We start from the raw sequence: 20349 nt of genomic DNA, 5'->3' as shown, positions 1-20349 counted from the left end.
AGCCCCACCTGAGAGTGGCTCCCTGGCTCTGCTCGCAGCCCTGTAATTAAAATCAATACCAAGCTGGGCAGCTGGTTGGAAACACATTTAGAAGTATAGATTCTGCTGGGCTGGGGTGGGGAAAAATCAGCATTGTAGGAAGGGTCATTGATTGGGAGGGCAGCAGGCAGCACATCGCCTTCTCGTTTTGGCAATGCTTTGTCGGGGGGGGGTGTGGGCAAAGGGAGAAGAAATTACCGCTCTGGGTCTCAAGCACAGGTTGTACTGTGGGGCTTTATGCATGGGGAAGAGATCCGCATCTGTCCCTGGTATCTCTTGGTTTGGGATTTTACAGTTTCAATTCAGTAGAAATCAAGAGAGGGAGGATTGTCTGTTTTTAATAGGGACAAAAATATCTGTTTAATCTTGGAAAGGTTTGTGAATCTGAAAACTTGCCTGTTTTCCTGCCTGCATGATAATGGAGTTCCAACTATATTCTGTTGATCTGATAGATTTTTATTTCCTCTCCCCACAAACTTTGCATCCTCCCGCAAATGCCAACTCTCGGCGTCCTGCATCCCCGGGACCCAAAATGTTCTCTGCTGCTCTCGTCCTGGAGCACGCAGCGAAAATACAGCTGGATTGCTCCTTGTTCGGATCAGCCTGTTCTGCTGTTGTGTGCAGAAGCGGTGAATAGCAATGAGCCGTGTGGGTCGTGTTAATGTTGCTTTTCTGTGCCCACAGCAAAGCAAGATTATCCAAAGGACAAGAGGAGGGACTCTGCTTGAAAAGGCTGTTTCACAAGTCTTGCTTCTCTGGCAATAAAATCTGCACTCTTTTGTTTTGGGAAAGCAAAATTAAAGTCCTTCTTGAGACAGAGGTGTGATACGGAGTCATGACTCAGCTCTGTATTTAGACACATGTTGCCAAACCTATTTTAAGGTCTAAATCTTGTTTTCCTCTGTTGCCCTAGTCTTCTGTCCCTTCGGTAGTACTATGGTGGTTAGCTGCCTGCTCCTGGTTCCACGTCAGGAGATGGCAGAGGAGAAAACAGGAGTACTCCTTGCTCCGTCATGGTCTCCCTTATTTTGAGGTCTGTCCCCCACATCTCACAAGGCAATTTTTGGGTTTAAATGCTTGTGGCAGGGAAATCACGTACTTATCCCCTAACGTGACTCTGAGTCCTGACAACCTGTTGCATGACAGGGGCAAATGAGAACTTGGCCACAGCCATCCCGAGGGAAATGTTAATCCCCTGGGAAGCTTTGCAAGGGTGCTGTGGGTCTGACGCATGGGTGATGGAAGAGCTGGGTCAATATCTGTCTGTGTTAATGGGTCAGCGGTGTGGAAAGGTGCTCAAGGTTAAGGGGCAATGGCAGAACCGACTGAGCATCCTTCCTTGGCAAAGTGGAGGAAGTAAAAGCTGCAAGAGTCTCTAATCACGGCACGCGCACCTTCTTTTACATATATTCTTTGAAAAATACTTCTACGTTTATTCTTTGAAAAATAAAGGCTGCCCTGTTGTTTTGTCTGCTTGCAGGGGACAGAGCTAAACGATGACCGCACACCCTCTAATGCCACCGTCACCACCACCTTCAACATCCTAGTCATTGACATCAATGACAACGCACCTGAATTCAACAGCTCGGAGTACAGCGTGGCCATCCCAGAACTGGCCCAGGTGGGCTTTGCCCTTCCCCTCTTCATCCAGGTGCAGGACAAAGACGAGGTGAGGTATCCCCTGCCACGGGCGCTTCTGTCCATCCTTTGTAGGGTAGCACTGGTGTGGTTTTGGGGGTGCAGGGAAGGCTAAGTCATTGATGAACCTGTGATGACGTGCATGGTTATGTCCTGATACCCACTTTTTCAGCTCTTACTGCTGCCGTTGCTCTGCTTGCTCGGTACCCCGAATGCAGGTGCCCTCCCCAGAGCGCAGGCACAGCATGTGCTTTAATGCAGTCAGGATTGCACGGCCACTGAGAGCCAGAAAATAGGATTGTGTGGGATGCTGATTCTCGCCCGCTTCTGAGGGCTCTTGTTGGGCAGTCCTTTGCCAGTCTGTTTTAGAAAGGGAGGAGGTTTTCTGCTGGGCTCCCAGGGGACCTGCCAGGGAGGGGAAAGAAAGGACCTCTGGGCTTTCTGCCCCGGCGGGGATGGGTACCGCTGCTGTCAGGGAGGAGGTAAGAGATACCCGCTAGCGTGGAGCTGGAGGAAGCATGGCAGGGACTGGGATACCAGTTCATCACCGCAGACGAGCCGGGAGCACTGGAGGCTTGTTCCTCCCTTGTGTTAATGGAGCTTGTATTTGTTACGCACCGGTCCATGCCACGTAGGGATTGCAGCATGTTTTCCAGCCTTGGGCTTGCAGCCTTCAATTACTCTGATTATTTGACTTGTGCAGTTCACGTCTGGCTGCTTCCGTGTGCCGGTACCCTCCAACCCCGCCACGCTGTGTGGTGTCTGCTTCAAACAAGTGCTGACACCTCATGGTGAACTTTCCAAAATCCCTCAGAAAGGCTCTGGCTACAGGCTTCTACCATCCCTATTCCTCTTCAGGCCAAGTGAGAGACAAGGGGAGAGGGGTTGTCAGAATAAATGGTAATATCAGGATGTTTTCCTGATGCTTCAGGTAAACAATGTGATAGCACCAAGGAATACGAGAAGGAACATCTCCCCCTCCCCACCGAAATCCCAGTGGGTCATCTTCTAAGATGCCTTTTCTGGATGAAATGATGGATTTGCTTTTCCCCAGCCCTGGGTGGAGTTCACCATGTCTCGTAAAGCTACCCAGAAACCCCATTTTTTTCCATGTGAAGTGATTATGACACAGAACTAATAATCTACTTGTGACATGATGTCACCATCCAAGAGTTATGAGTTCAGCCTGAAGAGGTGCAGATGAGCTATTAAGCAGATAAAGAGACTGTTTTTTCTTGAAAATGTCAATTGCTAATAAAGAAGATATGGATATGACAGATGCTTAGGATAGTTTCTGAATAGAGCCGCTGTCGTGCTTTCTGAGAGATGTCAGCAGATCCGTTCTTGAAGGGCATTGTAACACTCCTGTTTGTGCCAGAAGGATGAAGGATCTGTCATTATTTCTGGTTAAAAGCTCATTTTACTGGAGTGACTCCCATTCAAGAATTCACTTTTCAGCCTTGCTAATTTTAAAATGGGAGAATAAAAAATAGCCTTGCCTTCCCGATCGTGCCAGCAAAAAATAGACTCATTCTTTTGATGTATTTCTTTAACTTCCTGAGATTTCCCCAAAAGAATTGGCTGAGATTTTTAAAACTGCTGAGAGGACCTCTTGCACTAAGGGAGTCTGAAGGAGTTTTACTGTACGTGTCTTTGGAGACTGTCATATTAGCCTGGATTGCTTTGACCGTAGCATTATTTTCACTGAAAAGAAGCACAAGAGAGCTGATGTCTTGGAATATCTGGAGGGAGGAAAGTTATAAGCAATTGGGGTTTTTTTTCTACATTATCCTGCGGTGGATCTTTCTTATTTCCCCTTGTGGATGCTTGCAAATGGATTAACCATCAAGGTAGCACTTTGGGGGAAAAAAATGGTGAGAGGATACCCAGGTTGTGAAAAAGATGTATATGAGATAGAAGTGGGACTGCATCTGCAGCCAGGCTTGTTCTAGCACTGCTTCCCGGGCAGTGTATTTATAGAAGTCCCAAGACCCCCAAACTTTCAGTAAAAAACTTACAGAAAGGGAAGACAGTTGCCTGACGGTGATATTTTCGATGCTCAAGTACCTCATGAGAGTTGCGAGGCTTCTACAAACCATCTGGATTTGAGGTAGCCGAGATGGCACCAGGCTCTCTTGGCTCTCTGTGGGTGCAGGGGTGGAGGGATGGGATGACGAGGACCGAGGTCTTCAGGCAGGGATGCAACTGAGGACGTGGCTGACAAAAGCTATTTTGCCAGCATGGCCTTCATGCTGGAGATGACACGATTCATTTGTGTAAGGGGCAAAGGAAAACAAGAAGAGAATTATACATGTCTCCGGGGAGAGCAGCTAAATAAATAAATGAGAGCAGATGGATAGAGACATATGAAATCAAAGCTAGAGTCTTCAGGAAGATCATTTTACTTGAGTTTTGTCTTCTGCCTCCCAACCTATGTCGTTAAGTCCTGGGAAAGCCCCTTGGCAGGTTGGTTTCTTTCTGGAGCCAAGCCATCCAGCCTTGTTCTGGCCCCTCCAGCAAATTTTGAAGCTGTTCCTTCAGCCCTCACACTTGTTGAGGTCCTACTTGGATGGAGCAGCCCACGCCTGAACCTTGCCCCACTCAGGAGTCCTGTGGAGTTGGGCGGCCTTGGGGAACCTGCCTGCCATCGCACCCCGGTTGTGTCTTTGTAGAGCTGGGGAAAGGGGTTTCACGTGGGTCTGGCCCTTAAAACACACTGCGTAGGCTGCCAAGGCCATTAAACAAGAAGGTGTTTTGTAACCAGGCCCACGTGGCCTTTTTAAATGGTGGGGTTTTGGTCTTTCTTTCTTCTGGTGTGTTTTGCACAAACTTAAATGATTGCTTTTTGAAGGAGTTAGATTAAACGATTCAGCAAAGCACTTAAAAACGTATTTACATTGCACACAAGACCACGCTTGAAAGCATGCGCTTGAATTTACCTCTGTGTTTAAGTGCCTTTCTGGAGCTCGGCTGGCATTAACGTCTCCGACAAGGTACCTAAGCTTGGTGCCTCCAAGGAGAAACCAGTTCCTCTGAGTCTGTCCTTTGCAAACTCCCAGCTGCCGTCCCTCAAACTTGGTCACGGTCTTGCTCCAAGAGGAGCTGGCTGGGGGTGCGAGGTGGCATGGGGAGCATCTCAGGAGGATGCACCCACATTGAGCTGAGATGACCCCAGATGTGGATTCAGGGTGCAGCCAAGAGGTGTTCAACTGGGCGTGCTGGCTTTTCTTTTTGCATTCTCTACGGCTCGTCTTTTTGCATTCTCTATCGAAAACACTTGAACACAGGAGAACTCAATACACAGGGTTTGCACAGGGTTTTGGACCCGGCCTTCTATGAAGCAAGAAAAAAGCATTAACCACTGTGCAGCTGAGTTTCTCTCTCTGCCAGATAGACAGCAAACCAATTGAATACCTTTCCAAAGCCGTTTTGAGAGCTGTTTATGAAAATCTGTGAAAGTTTCCCCATATTTAGACTGAGCTTACGCTCAACTGGACACCACAGAAGACCAGTATGTATATACACTCCCAGGCCGGGTTTGGATTCTCGTCTCATTCACGTTGCGCTAGATCAGCAGGGACGAATAAATCCTGTCTACGAGACGGAATATTAAAGCCTTGAATTATCTACTTTTGCAGCAAGGTTTGTTTCCAGGTTGAGAGCAAAAGCCCCGAGCTGTGGAACAAGTTTGTGTTAATTTGGAGGGCTGGTTAGCTCAGGCTCATCAGCTCCAAGGCTGGCTGAGGTGGGGGACATGGATATCCTTTCTGGATATGCTGGTATTTTACGGCCTGGTGGCTTGACTCAGTATTTTGGGGAGAAGGCAAGGGTTTGGCCATGCAGGAAAAGGAGCAGGGCATCCTTCAGGGCATCCCCCATCTGAGCTTCCTATCACTGCAAGATCCACAAAGGTATATTAAGAGAAACGGCAGCGTACTTTCCCAGGGCACGCCAGAGAAACCAGCTCTTCTACCGTGGCTTTGACTTGATTTTCCTTGACGCGGTTGACTGAAGAGGAAGAAAAGGGCAGAAGCTGTATAAAGCACAAGTATGATGGTCTGACATTTTAAAATAATTTTGAAGCAATTCTCCAAAATAAGCATACTGAGGAAGATAAATGGGGACTTTAAAAAAAGAAAATCCAGGCCATGGGAATACACGGTATTTGTTGCATAAAGCTACATCAGAGACTCGCGTAGGGATTTCGTATGTGCCCATGCGTGTGCAGGTGCAATATATGAATCATCCGTAGCATATATATGCATATGACAGACACGTGCACTATAAATATGATCTACACGGCAAGGAACTGTAAGGGGAATTGACGGCGCTCGAGTATTCTCTCCCAAAAGTGCCAGCTGCCAGTCGGGCTGAATTAGATTTCACAGGGGTTTTTGCAATACATGGAATTCACCAGCAAATTACCCTTAAAGAGGGAAAATCAATCATTTGGAGCAGAGATAAGCTGAAGGCAAGGCAGCCTCGGATTGATCCCGTCTGTGCAAGCGTGTGTGGAATTCAGCAGATAACCTGGGGAGAGCAGGGAAGGAGAAAACTCCTCCGGGAGGGGGGGAGCGGGCAAGGACTGACACTTAGGACAGACAAAAAGATGTGAGAAAAGGGATGCCAGTGTGGGGAAGGAGGATCAGAAATGCTGGGGAGCATTTTGCTCCAGGCATCATGCATCACCTGTGACCACAGTAAGGTCCTTAGGGATGCAGGGGGCAAGCGCCCGTGCCCAGCGAGCCCTCAAAAGGGTTATTGATGTTGTCGTGCTTGGGTGCTGGGTCGGCAATGGGTGCTGGGCAAGCAACGGGTGCTGGGAGCCTGAGCTGGCTGGCTGGGCAGCGGGAGAGAGGCAGGCAACTCCAGAGAGGCTATTCAGAGCACTCGAGTTAAATGCCTTGAAGTGGGTGGAGAGAATAAACCTCTTTATGCCTTGTGTTTTCAAAGGAAGGATTAAGCATTATTTGTCTCTGACTAGCTAGAACCAGGCATAAGGTATCCAAGCCGTACAAAGAGGTACTAATTGCTTTTTTAAAAAAAAACCCTCTCTTTTTTTCCATCCTCCTCCACCGCTCCTGAACTCTCAGCACTTTCCTTTCTTTGCAAACTTGCCAGAATGAGGGATATTAAACACTCCTCAGCTTTTTGTAGGTAATAGCCCGTGCCTAGAAAGTGGCTGGGAGGAAAGCTGGAGTTACACTGAATTTTGTGCTTTGGAAAGGCAGGGCTCTCCATTTTGTAAAAGCAAGCTGCAGCTGAGCTAGGGTAGAGGGAACCAAAGGCAGCCCTGTACTGAGTCAGCATGAAGAGAATAAAACTGAGGATCCCAGGCTGCTTTTCCTAAATCTAGCTCTCTTTGTGCTGAAAATGATTGCAGGCCATCAATCTACCTGGGCACCTCGGTGATTTCAGGGAGTGGTATGGTTGAGGAAGGGTTGTTTGCTTATCTAGGGGTTTGGGTTTGTTTTTTTTACTTTGAGTTTTAGTGTAGCCATTGGTAAGCGATGCCAAGTACTTGCTTTGGCTGGTAGAAGGTTGAATAATTTCTGAAGCATTTCCATGGGTGCTCCCATGGGGAAGGGGCTGGGTGGGAGCAGGAGTGATGGATGAAGCCAGTGGGCGACGCTGGGTGAAAAAGCAGGGATAAAGCTTATGATGCATCCTCAGTCAAAGCTGGAACAGCTGATGTGGCTGCTTCTGGTCTCCTGATGTAAGAAGGGATTCCCTGATTTGTGGTGAACCATGCCCTGCGAGCGCGTCTTGCGGGTTGGGAGAGCAGACTTTTGGCCACGATTCATAGCAGGTGCATGAGCAGGTCCCACGTGGTGCCTGGGACTTCTGGAGGGACACACGTACCCACCTCCTAGCATCTCACAGCCTCACACCTGAGCTTCTGCCTTTGCCTGCCAGTCCGTGCTGTGCTAGCTGTGCCCAGGGACCGTCACCCCTCTGCTCCAGCCCCCTGGAATTTAAGACAGATATTGGGCACGTGGGGCTGGCAAACAGGTCCATCACAAATTGTTCAAATATGAAGCATTTGGGGTAGATCAGTCAGCGGTCGCTTTTTTAGAAGCCGGGTATCGGCATGAGGTTGATGCCGGCATTGTGGCAGCAGGGACACGATGCGGCTCCTATTACACACTCCGAGAAATACACACACGAACAACAAAGTAATAATTACGCCCAACTGCAGCTACGATTGTCTTTTAGCTGAATTGACATGAAATTTCCATCAGTTGCGGCGTCGGCTACGGCTGGGAAGAGGTTTGATTGCCGGGAAGGAGGCAGCGGGCAGCAGCCTCGAGCCACAGCAAGTGCTGGCCCCGCACGCTGGCACGGGATGTGATGAGCTGGGAAACGTGCGGCCGTGTCCCGGCTTTGTGCAATAGCAAACTTTCCTCCGAAGCCCGTTTCTTTATGGCTCAATTTGTTTCGGATGGAGGGTGCATGCAGACGGGTTTATTATTGTAGGGTTGCTAAGCTTTGGCAGGCTGCTCGTTAATTTATGCCTCTAAAGGAAAGCAGAGGAGCCAATTTGTTTTCAGCGATGGGGAAAAAACTCGAGCAGTACAGGAGCTGGTGGCTAAGGGGTTGGAGCAGGAAAACGAGCAGGTAAAACAGGTCGTGCACCGATAGCACACCCATACATCCCGTGCTCATCCTCAGCACTGCAAAGAGATGATGCTCGGCCGTGAGCCCACCACTGCACACCGGGACTTTAGCGAGCCTGGGGAGACAGCGCTTGTTTTTCTTCTTCACGAACACGTTTCAGATCTGTTGTTTGCTGTGGGTGGCAGGAGCAGGTAGGAAGGGGTGAGGAAAATGTAAGCAGCTCCCCGTGGCTTCCTCTGGAGAGGGGGCTACTAGCTGTGAGCCGGGCTGAGCCAGCCCCTTCTGCTGGGCAGCTGATAACAATTTGAATATTCAGATTTGCTTTCAGCCATCCGCAGGGGGTTCGTAGGCTCTGGGAACCAGGAGCAAGGAAAGCAGCATGGGGGCAGAAACAAAAAAATAAATAGCCGAATAAATATATGAATGGCAACTCGCAGCAGCCCTCCCAAGAAGCAGATGTATTCCCCTTCTCTAGACCTCACGTGGGGAGACTGAGGCACTCGAGGGGCTGCTAATTAGGGATGGTGGGTATCTGGAGGCTGATCTCCTTCACCAGCTGGAGGGGAATTAATCCACCCGGTTCTCTTCCCACAAATACTTGGGTTTCTTTTGATGTTTCAACTTTTATCTCATGCCTCCAACAAACTCTCTCCTCTTTGGCTTCCAAGAAAATCCTTCACGTCTCGCCGCCATGAAAGGTGCTTTCGTGTACTGCAGGGAGGGCCCTGGGCCCTGGGAGAGACACCGAGGTCTTGGCAACAGAGCTGGGCAGAAATTCCTCAATGAAATGGCTTTTTGTCACTGGTAGAAAATTATCATCTGTTATAAATTGGCATCTTAAGGATAGGGTGAGAAATAACAACTTGGGGAGCGATGCTTCCCCCTGCCATTCTCCATACCCTCTGCTCCCTCCCTCACTCCCAGGCTGCGTACTGGTGTTAAGGAGCATCCCTCACTCATGCCGGGATTGCCACTTCCCAGTTTGCCAGCAAAAGAGTTCTTGGAAGGAGCAAAGTCTGCCCCGAGATGGGTCCTTTTTGTTCCTTCTGTAGCGATGCTTGCTCTCCATCATGCATTGCTGGGCTCCTGAGGCGGTGGGTGCCCTCGGGGCTGGCTCGTGTGGCTCTGTGGGTGCCCTCGGGGCTTGCTCCTGCTACGTGGCTCTACCAGAGATGCTCAGCTTGCCCCCCGCTCCACGGGCTGCTGGGGGGTGCGAGGAGGAGGGCAAGCGGGGATTCTGCTCATGTCGCTGGCTCTCAGCGGTCACGCTTAGCCAGCTTTTGCTATTAGTGCCCCTTCGTGCATTTAATTGGTCCCTTTTTCTGATAGGAGGGAGGTCATTCGGGGAAAACTGGAAATTCAGCTCTGGCAGCTTCTGAACTTGTTTTTCACGTGCTCTGCTGGGCCGTGCTTTGGGAAGGGGTGCCGGGCCCGGAGCGAGGGTCCTAAAATGCTGCTGTCCCTATGTCAGTGGTCTTGCTGCTTTGCTGACCAGGTCTTGGGAGAGGATGAGTTTTCCAGTTCCCAGTTTGAGGTGTCTTACTGGAAAGAGCCCTCTGCACAGGAGAGGCACTCACGCTGTGCTCCCCAGCACGAGGCAATGAAATCCCGGTGTGTGATACCCTGTCCAGTATGTGGATCTTGAAACAGTAAAAGGATTTTACCTCCAGCTGTGTGCTGTGCAGGTTCATCCCAGGGATGCATTCCTTTCATGTGCACATGGATTTTGTATAAAATGGGTGCACATGAAAAGAAGATTTATAGAAATCACATGCATTGTAACTCAGTAAGCGTAATAAAATGCAACAAAGAGTGCTTAAGGTTGGTGCCGAACCCTATGCCTCAGTTAACCAAACCCAAGCAGAGAAACACTCCCCTGTGTCTCTGGTAATTGCATTTTTACATGTCTGAAGGCAAAGGGCGGTGCCCAAGCTGCTGGCATTAGCAGGTTTGCACCTGATGCACAGGTGTTGCAGTCGGGTCGGTGCTTTTGTCCTACGCTCACCCCCAGGCTGGCCCTGGGTGCCCACAGCCTTACCCCGCCGCTGTGCCAGGTCCTTCCTCCTTTGTCACTGTCAACCTTCCTCTCTCCTTTCCCAGGGACCCAACAGCATTTTCGAGGTTTACCTGGTAGGCAACAACTCCAACCACTTCATCATCTCGCCAACCTCCATCCAGGGGAAGGCGGACATCCGCGTCCGCGTGGCAGTGCCGCTGGACTTTGAGACCATTCCTCGCTACGAATTTTCGGTAAGGCTGCACCCCTCTGCTCTATGAGATGTCCATATTTTTAAGAGTGACGATTAACCAGGCTTCTCTCTTCCTCTCTCTAATCCACACTATGAAACTCTGGAGCGTTATAAAATGGCCAAAAAAGGGAAATAATAACAAAGGAAAAGGAGGAGGTGGGGAAGAGATTTGCTCTGTGCCTTCTCTCTCTTTCCAACATCCAAAGGCTCAGCTGTAAGAGCTTAAGCAGAGTGCTTTCCTCCTTGCTATGTCACAGGGCTGTAAAAGCTTTATAGAGCTAAAACTTTGTTTTAAGTGCACCTATCGGGCACCAAAGCTCTCCCCAGCCTTCTGCTCCAGCTTTGTCCCGCTCTCTGCCTGAGCTGTAAATTCTCAAGGAAGGCAAAGCGGGCTCATGCCACACCAGTGGTGTTAGTCCTGGCAGAGGGGCTTTCATGCGTTGCTGGAGAAAGATGAGCAGAAGCCTTCCTACCCTTGCTCCAGGCTGCAGTGGGGTGGCAGATCCTGGTTCTCCAGTTTGCCAGGCAGAGGCTGGGTCTGTTTGGGGCAGGTGGTGAAGGATGTTTGGCTCGCCCAAAGGCTGAGGTCATCCAGAGCTGAGCAGCTCCCAGGGGAGAGAGAAGGGGCTCTTTTCTATTTTTTTTTGAGCATCCATGCTTTGGTGGTTAGCACTGAGCTGGCTCATCTGGTGAGGGTGCTCAGGAAAGCATTATTTTCTCCATTAAGGAAGAATAGATAACTCTCCCAAGCTTCGCAAACAGTGTCTCCAACCCACCCCTTCGCTTCCTGTCTCTGTCCAGCTCTTTGCAAATGAGAGCGTCCCAGACCACGTCGGCTTCGCACGTGTGAAGATTAACCTCATTAACGAGAATGACAACCGCCCCATTTTCAGCAAGGCCTTGTACAACATCAGCCTCTTCGAGAACACCACTGTGGGCACCACCATCCTCCAGGTCCACGTGAGTAGGAGCATCCTGGCTCTCTTTGCCAAACCCTTGGCACGCATGTGGCTCCGTGGTGCCCGTCACCAAGGGATGGGCTGGGAAACCCGGTAAGAGAGTGGTGGGAGATGCTGGCAGTGGGGTGGACTGTAGCCCTCCCGTGGGCTTTTGGAGCAGACGTCTCGGCCTTTCCTGGTCTCTGGGAGACGTGTGTGTGGTTTCCACCACACGTGGAACTCAAGGAGAGTCCTGCACTAAAAGGCCTCATCTGCAGACAGCAGCTTCTCCTGCAGATACTGATCCCAGAGGTCATGGTCTTGCTTCTCCCTCCTCCTCGCTGCATGGGATCCACTGAGTATTTCAGTTGTGTACATGGCTTGTGTCCGTTTACATATTCATTGCCTCTTGCTTACCTTACTTCTTATGGGAAAAGATGCTCTGGTACTACTGAACTTGGTCACTTCATCGGTGAGAGTAAACGCCCGACATTTATTTTTCAGTGTGGGTTTTCTCACTGCCCTGTTTGGAAGCATCATCTTCCTCAACCAAATCGAGGTCATTTGAGCTAATAAAAGGGTGAAGGGTGGAAAAAGAGGGAAATGACTGTATTTAGCAGAGTGTGGTATTAAATGGCTGGCAGCAGAACGGTGGTGCAGCAGACAGAGGTGGTGATGATAGCAGAGTATTTCCCTAGGGCTCATCCCTCCTGGGTGGGTTGGTGGGAGCACCCAAAATCCCTGGCAAGAAGATACATTTCCCAGGGCGCAAGGGCGATGTCAGTTGATGTCAGTGCCAGTGTGGGGCACAGCAAGAACCAGAACAAAACCCTGCACTGAAAAATGATCAAAATAGAAAGCAAAGCTCCGCTGGGATGGGAAATATCAAAGCGGGGAGCATCAACAACCCTGCTAGGCTTTGAGTGCCTTACTACTGCTATCATTAGTCGTAGATGAATTTGCTTGGCTCCCTCTCCGGCTGCCCTCCCGGCCCCCTCCTTGCCCTCGCTCTCCCAGGACGCAGCCCCGGTCTCCCATCCGCACAGGCGTGCCGATCTAGAGAATAAAAGCCCTGACAAAAGGGTTGGGTGTATGTGCCTGTGCGTAAGTGTGTTTACTCTACAAACAGATGGTGTGAAACTGTATAGAGCCCCCGAGCTGTTCCCATCTGACAGTTATTAATATTTCAAGCAGATGTTTAGCTAGTCAGGCCGTCAGACACTAAACAATGAGATTGTTACTGCAGCTCCTCTTTCCCCAACTTCCAGCTATGCCAGCGTTTCAGAGGGAACGCAAAATGCCAGGAGTTGAATCTTCTATGATAAATCAGAATGGATGCAATTAGTGCTGAAATCCAGATTGCCCCCCCAGCTGATCCCAAACTTTTAACAACCCTCATAAAGTACCAGCTCCTCCTGCTCTTGCTGCTCACCTTCGAGATGCAGCCCTCTGCTCACTTCCATGGCACTGCCCGTCTGCGCCGTGCCTCTCCAACTGTCCCACGTGCCACAGACAACTCCTCTGCTTTCCTTGCTAATAAATTCCTCCTTTTCTTTTTTTCCTTCTTTTCCTCTTGCCTGGGAGCTCTTTATGGGTATTCCCCCAGAGGGGTTAGGGATGGGTTTTTGAAGAAAGCCTGGCCAGCCACATGGAGTGCCCAGTTCTTTGGTGGCTGCTGAATGACGTCCTCATGAAAGGAGACTTTTGTGGGCTCCCCCCCTTGCTCGGTGCTTCAAAATGCCCCTTTGTGCAAGTAAGTGCAGGTTTTGTGCCATGCGTTTTGAGGGGTGATGGGTTTCCAGGATGCTAAGGACAAATCGGGAGGTTTATGAGGTTGGGATGAACAGGGGAGTGCATGGGCCGGGCGAGCGGTCGCCAAAGGATGGCAGGAGCCTTCCCACCAGCCGTTGCCGGAGATGGCCGAGCGTAGCTGGCAGGGCAGAGCAGCACCTGCAGCTCCTCCCCAGCAGGGACGTGGGCAGCTAAAACCGCAGGGCCCAAGGCAATAGGAGATCACTGATCTTCTGCCCAGCTCCACGTCCTGGGGAAGGAGGAGAAGTTACTCCCAGCAGCCCAGAAGACCCTGGGCTGGTTGCCCATCTTCCAGCAAGGGCTTCCCCGCTAGCTCCCCTTGGCTGTGCGTGGTCGGGTGGGTGTAGGCGAGGGGAAGGGGTTTCCTTCAGGACCTGGGAAGAGCAGCGAGCCTGCCCTGCCGAGCAAGCACGCTCCTCGCTGCCGCCCTTTCCCCACTGCCCTCTGCTTGGCCAGCTGAAAATGGCAAGGCAAAAAAGAGAGCAAGCAGACTTCATTTGCGGTGACAAATGGCCATTCGTCTCTGCAGCATTTCAGCTCCTAATGTCAGTGACAGGAGAGAAACATTGCCTGTTACACGTATAAATCAACTGTAAAACAACCCGAAGTGCAGGCAGCCAGCAGGGACCCAGAGCCGCTGCCTGCTTTCCGCTCTCTGCCTCTTTCCCTTTGCCCAGAGAAGCGTGGACTCGGATACGCACCCCTACGGCTTCCTGGGCAAATCTCTGTTACTCCCCTGGCACGGCGCAGCCTTGTCTGCCCTCTAAGATTTTTTATTTGCTCTTTGTTCTCTATTTCGCATTCCCTCTGTCCCTCTATCTGTCCATTCATCCATCCGTCCATCTGTCTAATTCTGTCCATAAAAGGCATTTATCACATAGATTCAGGTAGTCATTTGCTTGCATGAGGACATCTGGAGAGTCCAGGCTTCACAGCAACGGCTCCTGCACTGTGCAGGGAGCCTGCAATATGCCCAAAGGCAGCCTTCTCTCCTGCCTCCATGCTCTTTACCCATGGGGATAAGTCCCTTAGGCCAGAGGTTGCTTCTGTGTTTGCTTTTGCAGGGACCAGCGTGAAGGGGTCCTTACTCCAGTCAAAGCTTCCAGGGTGCCCTGTAACATAAATTACTGCAGTTTGGAGTTACGTGTGCATTGTAACCCAACGGCCAAGCGGAGGGAGGAGTGGGCCGTCTGGGGATCTGCAGTTGTTAGTGGCCTCTCCCCATGCAAACTTCTCTTTTCCCCTGCCCCAGGCCCTGCTGCGCAGGGGAAAGCCGGGCTGGAGAGGCTCAGAAGTCCTGCACAGCGGCACGCTCCTTCTGCAAGGCTGGTGTAAAGCAGGGAGGTGACCAGAGCTCAGCCTGAAGATATGGGCATGTTCTGCCCCAGCTACCAACAGATATTGAAATATTATTTTTTTTCTGAAACAACTGGCCATGAAGCCTTTTAATAACATAACAGAAAAGGTCAGAGAAAGAATTTCACACTTCTTGAGCAAGCAGGCAGCCAGTATAACTTCATGCCTTCCAGGAATGAGAGGCAGCGAGAACATACACTGAGCCCTAAATTAACTGGGGTCTGTGACCCCCCCAGCCAAGTGCTGCATGGGCAGTCAGTGGCTTTCGATGGGTGCTGGCTTTCCTAATAGTGGGGAGCGGGCTGGAAGACTGTGCCCTGGAGAGGTGAGGTGAGCAAGGGTGCCAGCTCCGGCACGGGGCTGTGTGCGATAGGAAGCCCTGGGGAAGGACAGTGCTCGGGTGGATGAAAGGCCGTTCTTCTGCTACAGCCACGATCAGTGTCTGCGATGGGTTTAGCGAACATCTTCTAAAGCAAGTCCCAGCTACTGGTTTTCTCCTGGGGTAAGAGGAGCAGGAGAGAGGAAGGTATCTCCAGCCATGTCTCTCGCAGCTGAGAAGCCCAGTAGCTGGAGGAGAGGATGAGTTGTTAGACTAGAGACATGTCCACATATCTCAGACCAGACGGAGGATAAATCCGTTGCAGAGAGGATCAAATCGATAGGCAGACGAAGGAGGGACAGATAAAAGGGCATGGTCCGACATCCACGCCACTATCTAACAGTATCAGTACAAGCCTTGCGGGAAGCAAGGTCTGGCACAAATGGTGATATTCCCAAGGCAAATCCCCTCTGCAAGGAGAAGAACAATTGCGTGGGAGCAGGGAGTGAGGGGAGGAGACCCAGAAGGAATGCCCTCTGCTTTGGGTTGGAGCGCTGGGCAGGGGGTGAGGTCCGGGAGTAGGGAGGACCTGGTGGGGCCAGTCCATTAGTCCTGTTTGAGTCCAGAGGCAGCAGAAGCCCTCAGGTATGTGTCCCCATGCTGTTGCTACTCTCCGTCCTGCTCCAGGCTGCCTCATTGAAGGCAGCAGGGAGAAGTATCGCTGCTTCACAAGTCCTCGTGTAGCACGGCAGCTGAGACAGGAGCAGAAAGAAAAGTCTCAGGGTCCCACACCTGACGGCTGTGAAGAGGACTGATGCTGGTCAGGCATCAGACCTAGTTGCTCAGGTCTCTGCTCCTTCCTTTTCCAGGCGTGAAGGGTTTGAAAGCAGTGCCCTGGGCTTGCATCCCATTAGCTGTGGTGGGGCTCCCACGAGGAGCTCTTCTGTGACCCGGGGAGGGGGAGAGGCATTGGCACCCGATGGAGCTTTCAGCTGGGAAATTTTTTTGGGTGGAAGAAGCTATGAAAACACGGCCTTGCTTCTGGGGTCACCGAGACCCAGCCCAGCTTCCAGCGAGCTCTCCCCAACAGGGAAAGGAGCAGGGGGCTTCAGGCCAGCATCCCCTCCTGTCCTTTCGGTGATGCGCTGGGGCTCTGGCACCAGCCGTGCCCCTCACGTGAGGTGGAGGATGCTTGGCTGGGAAGAGCAGGGAAGGTGCGAGCGTGTGTTTGCGCCTGTGGCATGCCCAGGTCCTGCCGATCTTGCAAGTCTGCAGGGTCTGAGCACTGTGATGGGTGGAGCGGAGAGCACGGTGCCCCTCCAAACCTGCCTTTGGACACTGCTGCTTTGAGAGCAGCTGTCATGAGCTGGCGTCAGCGTGGTGCTGGCTTCCCAGAAGCCAGGGACCTGCACAGTGGTGAAGGCACGTGGCTCGCTCTCCATTGCTGATGTATTTGCTAGACCTGGAGGAATGAGGAAAGGGCCTAAGACAACCCAGCAGGAGGTAAGAATTAAGGGGCGGGAGGTCTCCTTAAGCTCCTCATACACTACAGATCTGCATGCACAGCGAAGTCCTCCTGAAAAGCTCCGATAATCAAAATCATTAAAGCCCAAACAAACCAAGAGTAACTTGTTTTTAACACAACAATGCATTTGATTTGCCTTGAAGGGTCTGGAGAAAAATGGTTCTCCAGGGAAGTATGGAAAGTAATCCCAGCTCCATGATCCCTCCTCTCCGCTTTATTTGCCCCAGCCTGGCTTGGCTGCGCAGGCTGGGATCGGTCGCTGCCGGCTCCATCAGCCGGCTGGCAAGCAGGAGCGAGCTGGGGAGGCTGCTCGTGGCTCCCTCCCAGCCCACGCTCCCTGGCAAATGGCTGGGATGAAGAGGTGGGGGCACGGAGGGGCTTGCAGGGAGTGCATTACCCGGCTGCCCACCTTCTATCTCCACACAAGTTTCTCCCAGCAGAGACATTAATCCCTGCGGTCCCCGATGCTCTCCTGCCTGCTCTTCCTTACTCAGGCCAGGTCAGACAAGCCAGCTGCCCATTCAGGCACCTCTCAGGCCAGCCGTGCTTTAAAAATAACATTAACGCCTCTCTGGGATGGTTGTGTAGAGATTTGTCCCAAATGCTTGCTGAGTTAGTGACTGCCTTCTCCCTGGAACCTTATCCTCCCCCATCCATGGAAGGTCATGCTCTTGGTGTCCTCCTTACCCAGAAATCCCTCTGCTCTAGGATGGTGCTGGGTTTCTCCCCAGCACAGCCACCCTCAAGAAGTCTGAAGGAGTTCCTGAGACTTTTCAGAGCTTTGAAATGTTCCCCCCACACACGACATTTTTGGGCAAGCCTGCTGGTGTGCTTTCCAGAGTTATCTTTTGCAGAGCCTCAGGAATAGTTTGAGCATCTCCAGCAGTCCGCAGACCTCAGACTATAAACTATGGTGCCCGATTCAATCGTCAGGCATTGATTTCAGCGTGGGAATGATTTTCTGTAGCTTGTGGCATGCAGCAAGGCGAGTAAAATAAGCACTGTGTTCCCTCGGGACTTGATAACCTGAATCTGTAAGGCAGTCTTGTGCTTTAAAAAACGCTGCTTTCCCTTTTTTTTCCTGAGTTTCAGATTATAATTTTCAGATTATAATTTTATGAAGGGGGGGAAGAGAAATTCCCTCTGTCTTTTTTGCTAATGCATTAGCCTATGTATTCTTATATATATGTGTGTGTGTGTGTGCGCACGCATATATATATATATTCTGGTTCACATTCCTGAATAGTCCCTTTCCGCTACCCTCCATGGGTTGTCCCCTCCCTGATCATCGTGCCCAACACATCCATTCATCTAGATTCTTGTCTTCCCCCTCCCTGCCACTGCACTTCCTCAGGAGAAACCTTGTTAGTAAGAGCCTAATGAAGTAAATGCGCTAATTAACCTTCCATTACTCTCCTCATTAAGGCAACCTTTAATTTGGTTGGCAAAGTTTCTCTCCTTTACCACCCAGCTGTCAGTTTTCTTCTGCTTCTTCGATCTCTCTTTGGCCTCGCATCGGGGATGGGAAAATCGATCCTGGCCTGATTTTCTTTCCCCTTCTTTCCAGCCAGCTGTAAATGCCAGTCAACAAGAAAGTAATAATGTAGTTTTGCCACCCTGGGAAGGAGAGTTGCAGGCATCAATAAGCAACTATTTAAAATGCAAATCGCTTTCTCAATCAGCCATCAGCCTGCCGCTGGTGGTGGCACAGGGATGTCGTTATCCGTGGGCTCCCGCATCCTGGCCCGGAGCTTTGCAGCGGTCCTGGGGTGGCTTTGGGGTGCCCGGGAGGGTTGCATCCCTCTGGGTTTGTCTGACTCCAAGTACACGTGGCTGACATGGGTGGGATGGGACTTTGCAAACCTGGGGGGTTTCCTCTGGTTGCCTGTGCAGCCTTCAGGTCTCACCCCACCCTGCATCCCTCCGTCCCTTTGGCCAAGTGCACCCGCTGTCCCCTAACATCTGTGTAGCTGCTGCTGTCTTTTGTCTCTTGATGATTTCCAAAGCTTTTCTTTCTCCTTTTTCTTAGAGGAAAAGTTCTGCTGGGGACAGAAATAGTCCAGGATAAAAGGCGGTAGAGGCTGAGCGGAGGAGCTGGCTGTAGCTTTGAGCTGCTGGTGGGTGAGGTGCTGTGCCAAGGGGCTCACCCCGAGCTGTGTTTCTCTCTCACGTGGTGATGATGACAGTGTGGACCAGCCTTCAGGGAAAGCCTACATCATCCTCAATCTTGGGAAGCTTGCATGGAGTAAGGAACATAGCCCGTCAGAGCAGGGAGTGAGGTGGGGAAATACCCTGCAAATTGATGGATGGATGAAAAGGCTTTCAGGAATGAGCACGCTTTCAGCTTCTGCAGGGAATCAGGTGGGAGATAAACCATTCTCTGCCCCATCTGTAGCACCTGGTGCGCTCTCCCAGCATTAGGACCAGAGTGGTGCAGCCCATCATCTCACAGGGCATCAGTGGTCAGTAGGACAGCATTTCGTGATGCTGCCATGAGGATAGCAGAGGGTTTCTCAGCCTTTCCCAGTTGACTGACCCTCTAAATTTTGCTCAGGGGATTGAGTTTGTGTCCTGCTCCTGCTTTGCAGTAAGTCACCTACTGCACCTATGTTAGAAGTAGTTTGCACCTCCTCTGCCTTCCCGCATGGGTTTGGGGAGTATAGGATGATCAAACACTGGGAGAAGAGGACTCCCAGGTCAGCTTCCATCCTTTCTTTTTGCTTGAAGTGAATGGAAAATGTATCGGAAAGCTCTTGCTGGAGAGCGTGAATGCCAGGGAGGCGGTAATGGGTGACTGCAAGCCGAACATCCAGGGAGAGCTGGGTGTTGCAGAGGATGGGCTCAGGAGGACTCCCAGTCGCAGGCTGGAGGGACTTACGATGTGAACTCTCTTTGGGGCAGCAGTAACAGGGTGTGCATCCTTGCTGGGAAGGCTTTGGCCTGGGCATGGCAATAACGGGGTTTTACTTGGTCCAGGTGAGGGCCAGGGCAAGGCTCGGCCTTGGAAGGGAGGTGGCAGAGGGAGGGCTAATTTCTGATGTCCGCCAAGCCTGGACTTTGTCCCTCCCTCCAACCCTTCTCCCCTCCCCTGGCCCACACTGGCTCCCCTGGGGAGCTCACCCTCCCCATTAGCATCTTAATTGATCTTGTTGTTCTCAATCACCCCCAGTGCTCCAACTCCAGCCATGCTTAAACAGAACAAAATCTCTTCCAATTTCCCTACTGCTTAAAAGAAAATTGAATCCTTTATCTGCAAGAGGAGAGGAAAACTGCAAATACGTGAAACAGTAAATAGTTAAATAATCAAAGCAGACAATTCCAAATTGCCTGGAAAGTTAAACATGAATGGCTTGACCTCTTCCTGCATGCTTCTTGTTTTTTTAAAAAAGTAAAAATATGCTTGCGCTCCTTGTTCCTGTTAAATACTCTTATCAATCCAGCTCTGTAAATAAAGGGAAAGGGAGGAGGGAGTTACCAGGTAGCAGCGTGATTGACGGATCTGAAGTCCTCATCTTTCTGTCAGGGCCCAGTGCTCCTTGGCTGTGTTTATCTCTTTAATCTAAATATCAATCCGTAAGACCAAAATGGGGTGGAATAGGAATCATGACAGCCTGAGCGCTGAGGAGAGAGACACTTATTGCAGCTTTTGCAGCCACTCCCTGTCCTGATGGAGCTGTCAGAATAAATGCACAGCTAAAGCGCAGAGGTGGGAAAAACAAAACAAAATCACAGGCCCCCCCTCCTCAAAAAAGCCAATCCAGCCCATGAGATAGGAAAGAAAAACACAGAGCAAACGCAGAGCTGCTCCTGTCCAAATTGCATCCTGCAAAGCACAAGCAGCGCAGCAGGTTTCCC

At 50.9% G+C, this 20349-nt stretch overlaps 1 protein-coding gene across 1 annotated transcript in view; it reads left to right on the top strand.

The window, feature by feature from the left end:
• Window positions 1-20349, top strand: part of CDH23 (cadherin related 23) — a 214173-nt gene that overhangs the window by 120178 nt on the left and 73646 nt on the right. Inside the window, exons 11-13 of the mRNA XM_052798881.1 lie at window positions 1520-1708; window positions 10396-10545; window positions 11346-11504. Of these exons, the coding sequence (XP_052654841.1) occupies window positions 1520-1708; window positions 10396-10545; window positions 11346-11504 (498 nt within the window). The remainder of the gene's footprint in view (window positions 1-1519; window positions 1709-10395; window positions 10546-11345; window positions 11505-20349) is intronic.

This window comes from Harpia harpyja, chromosome 10 (assembly GCF_026419915.1).
Source record: "Harpia harpyja isolate bHarHar1 chromosome 10, bHarHar1 primary haplotype, whole genome shotgun sequence".
NCBI classification, from domain to species: domain Eukaryota; kingdom Metazoa; phylum Chordata; class Aves; order Accipitriformes; family Accipitridae; genus Harpia; species Harpia harpyja.
The sequence above is the reverse complement of the archived record's forward strand: the minus strand, read 5'-3'. Positions and strand labels throughout refer to the sequence as shown.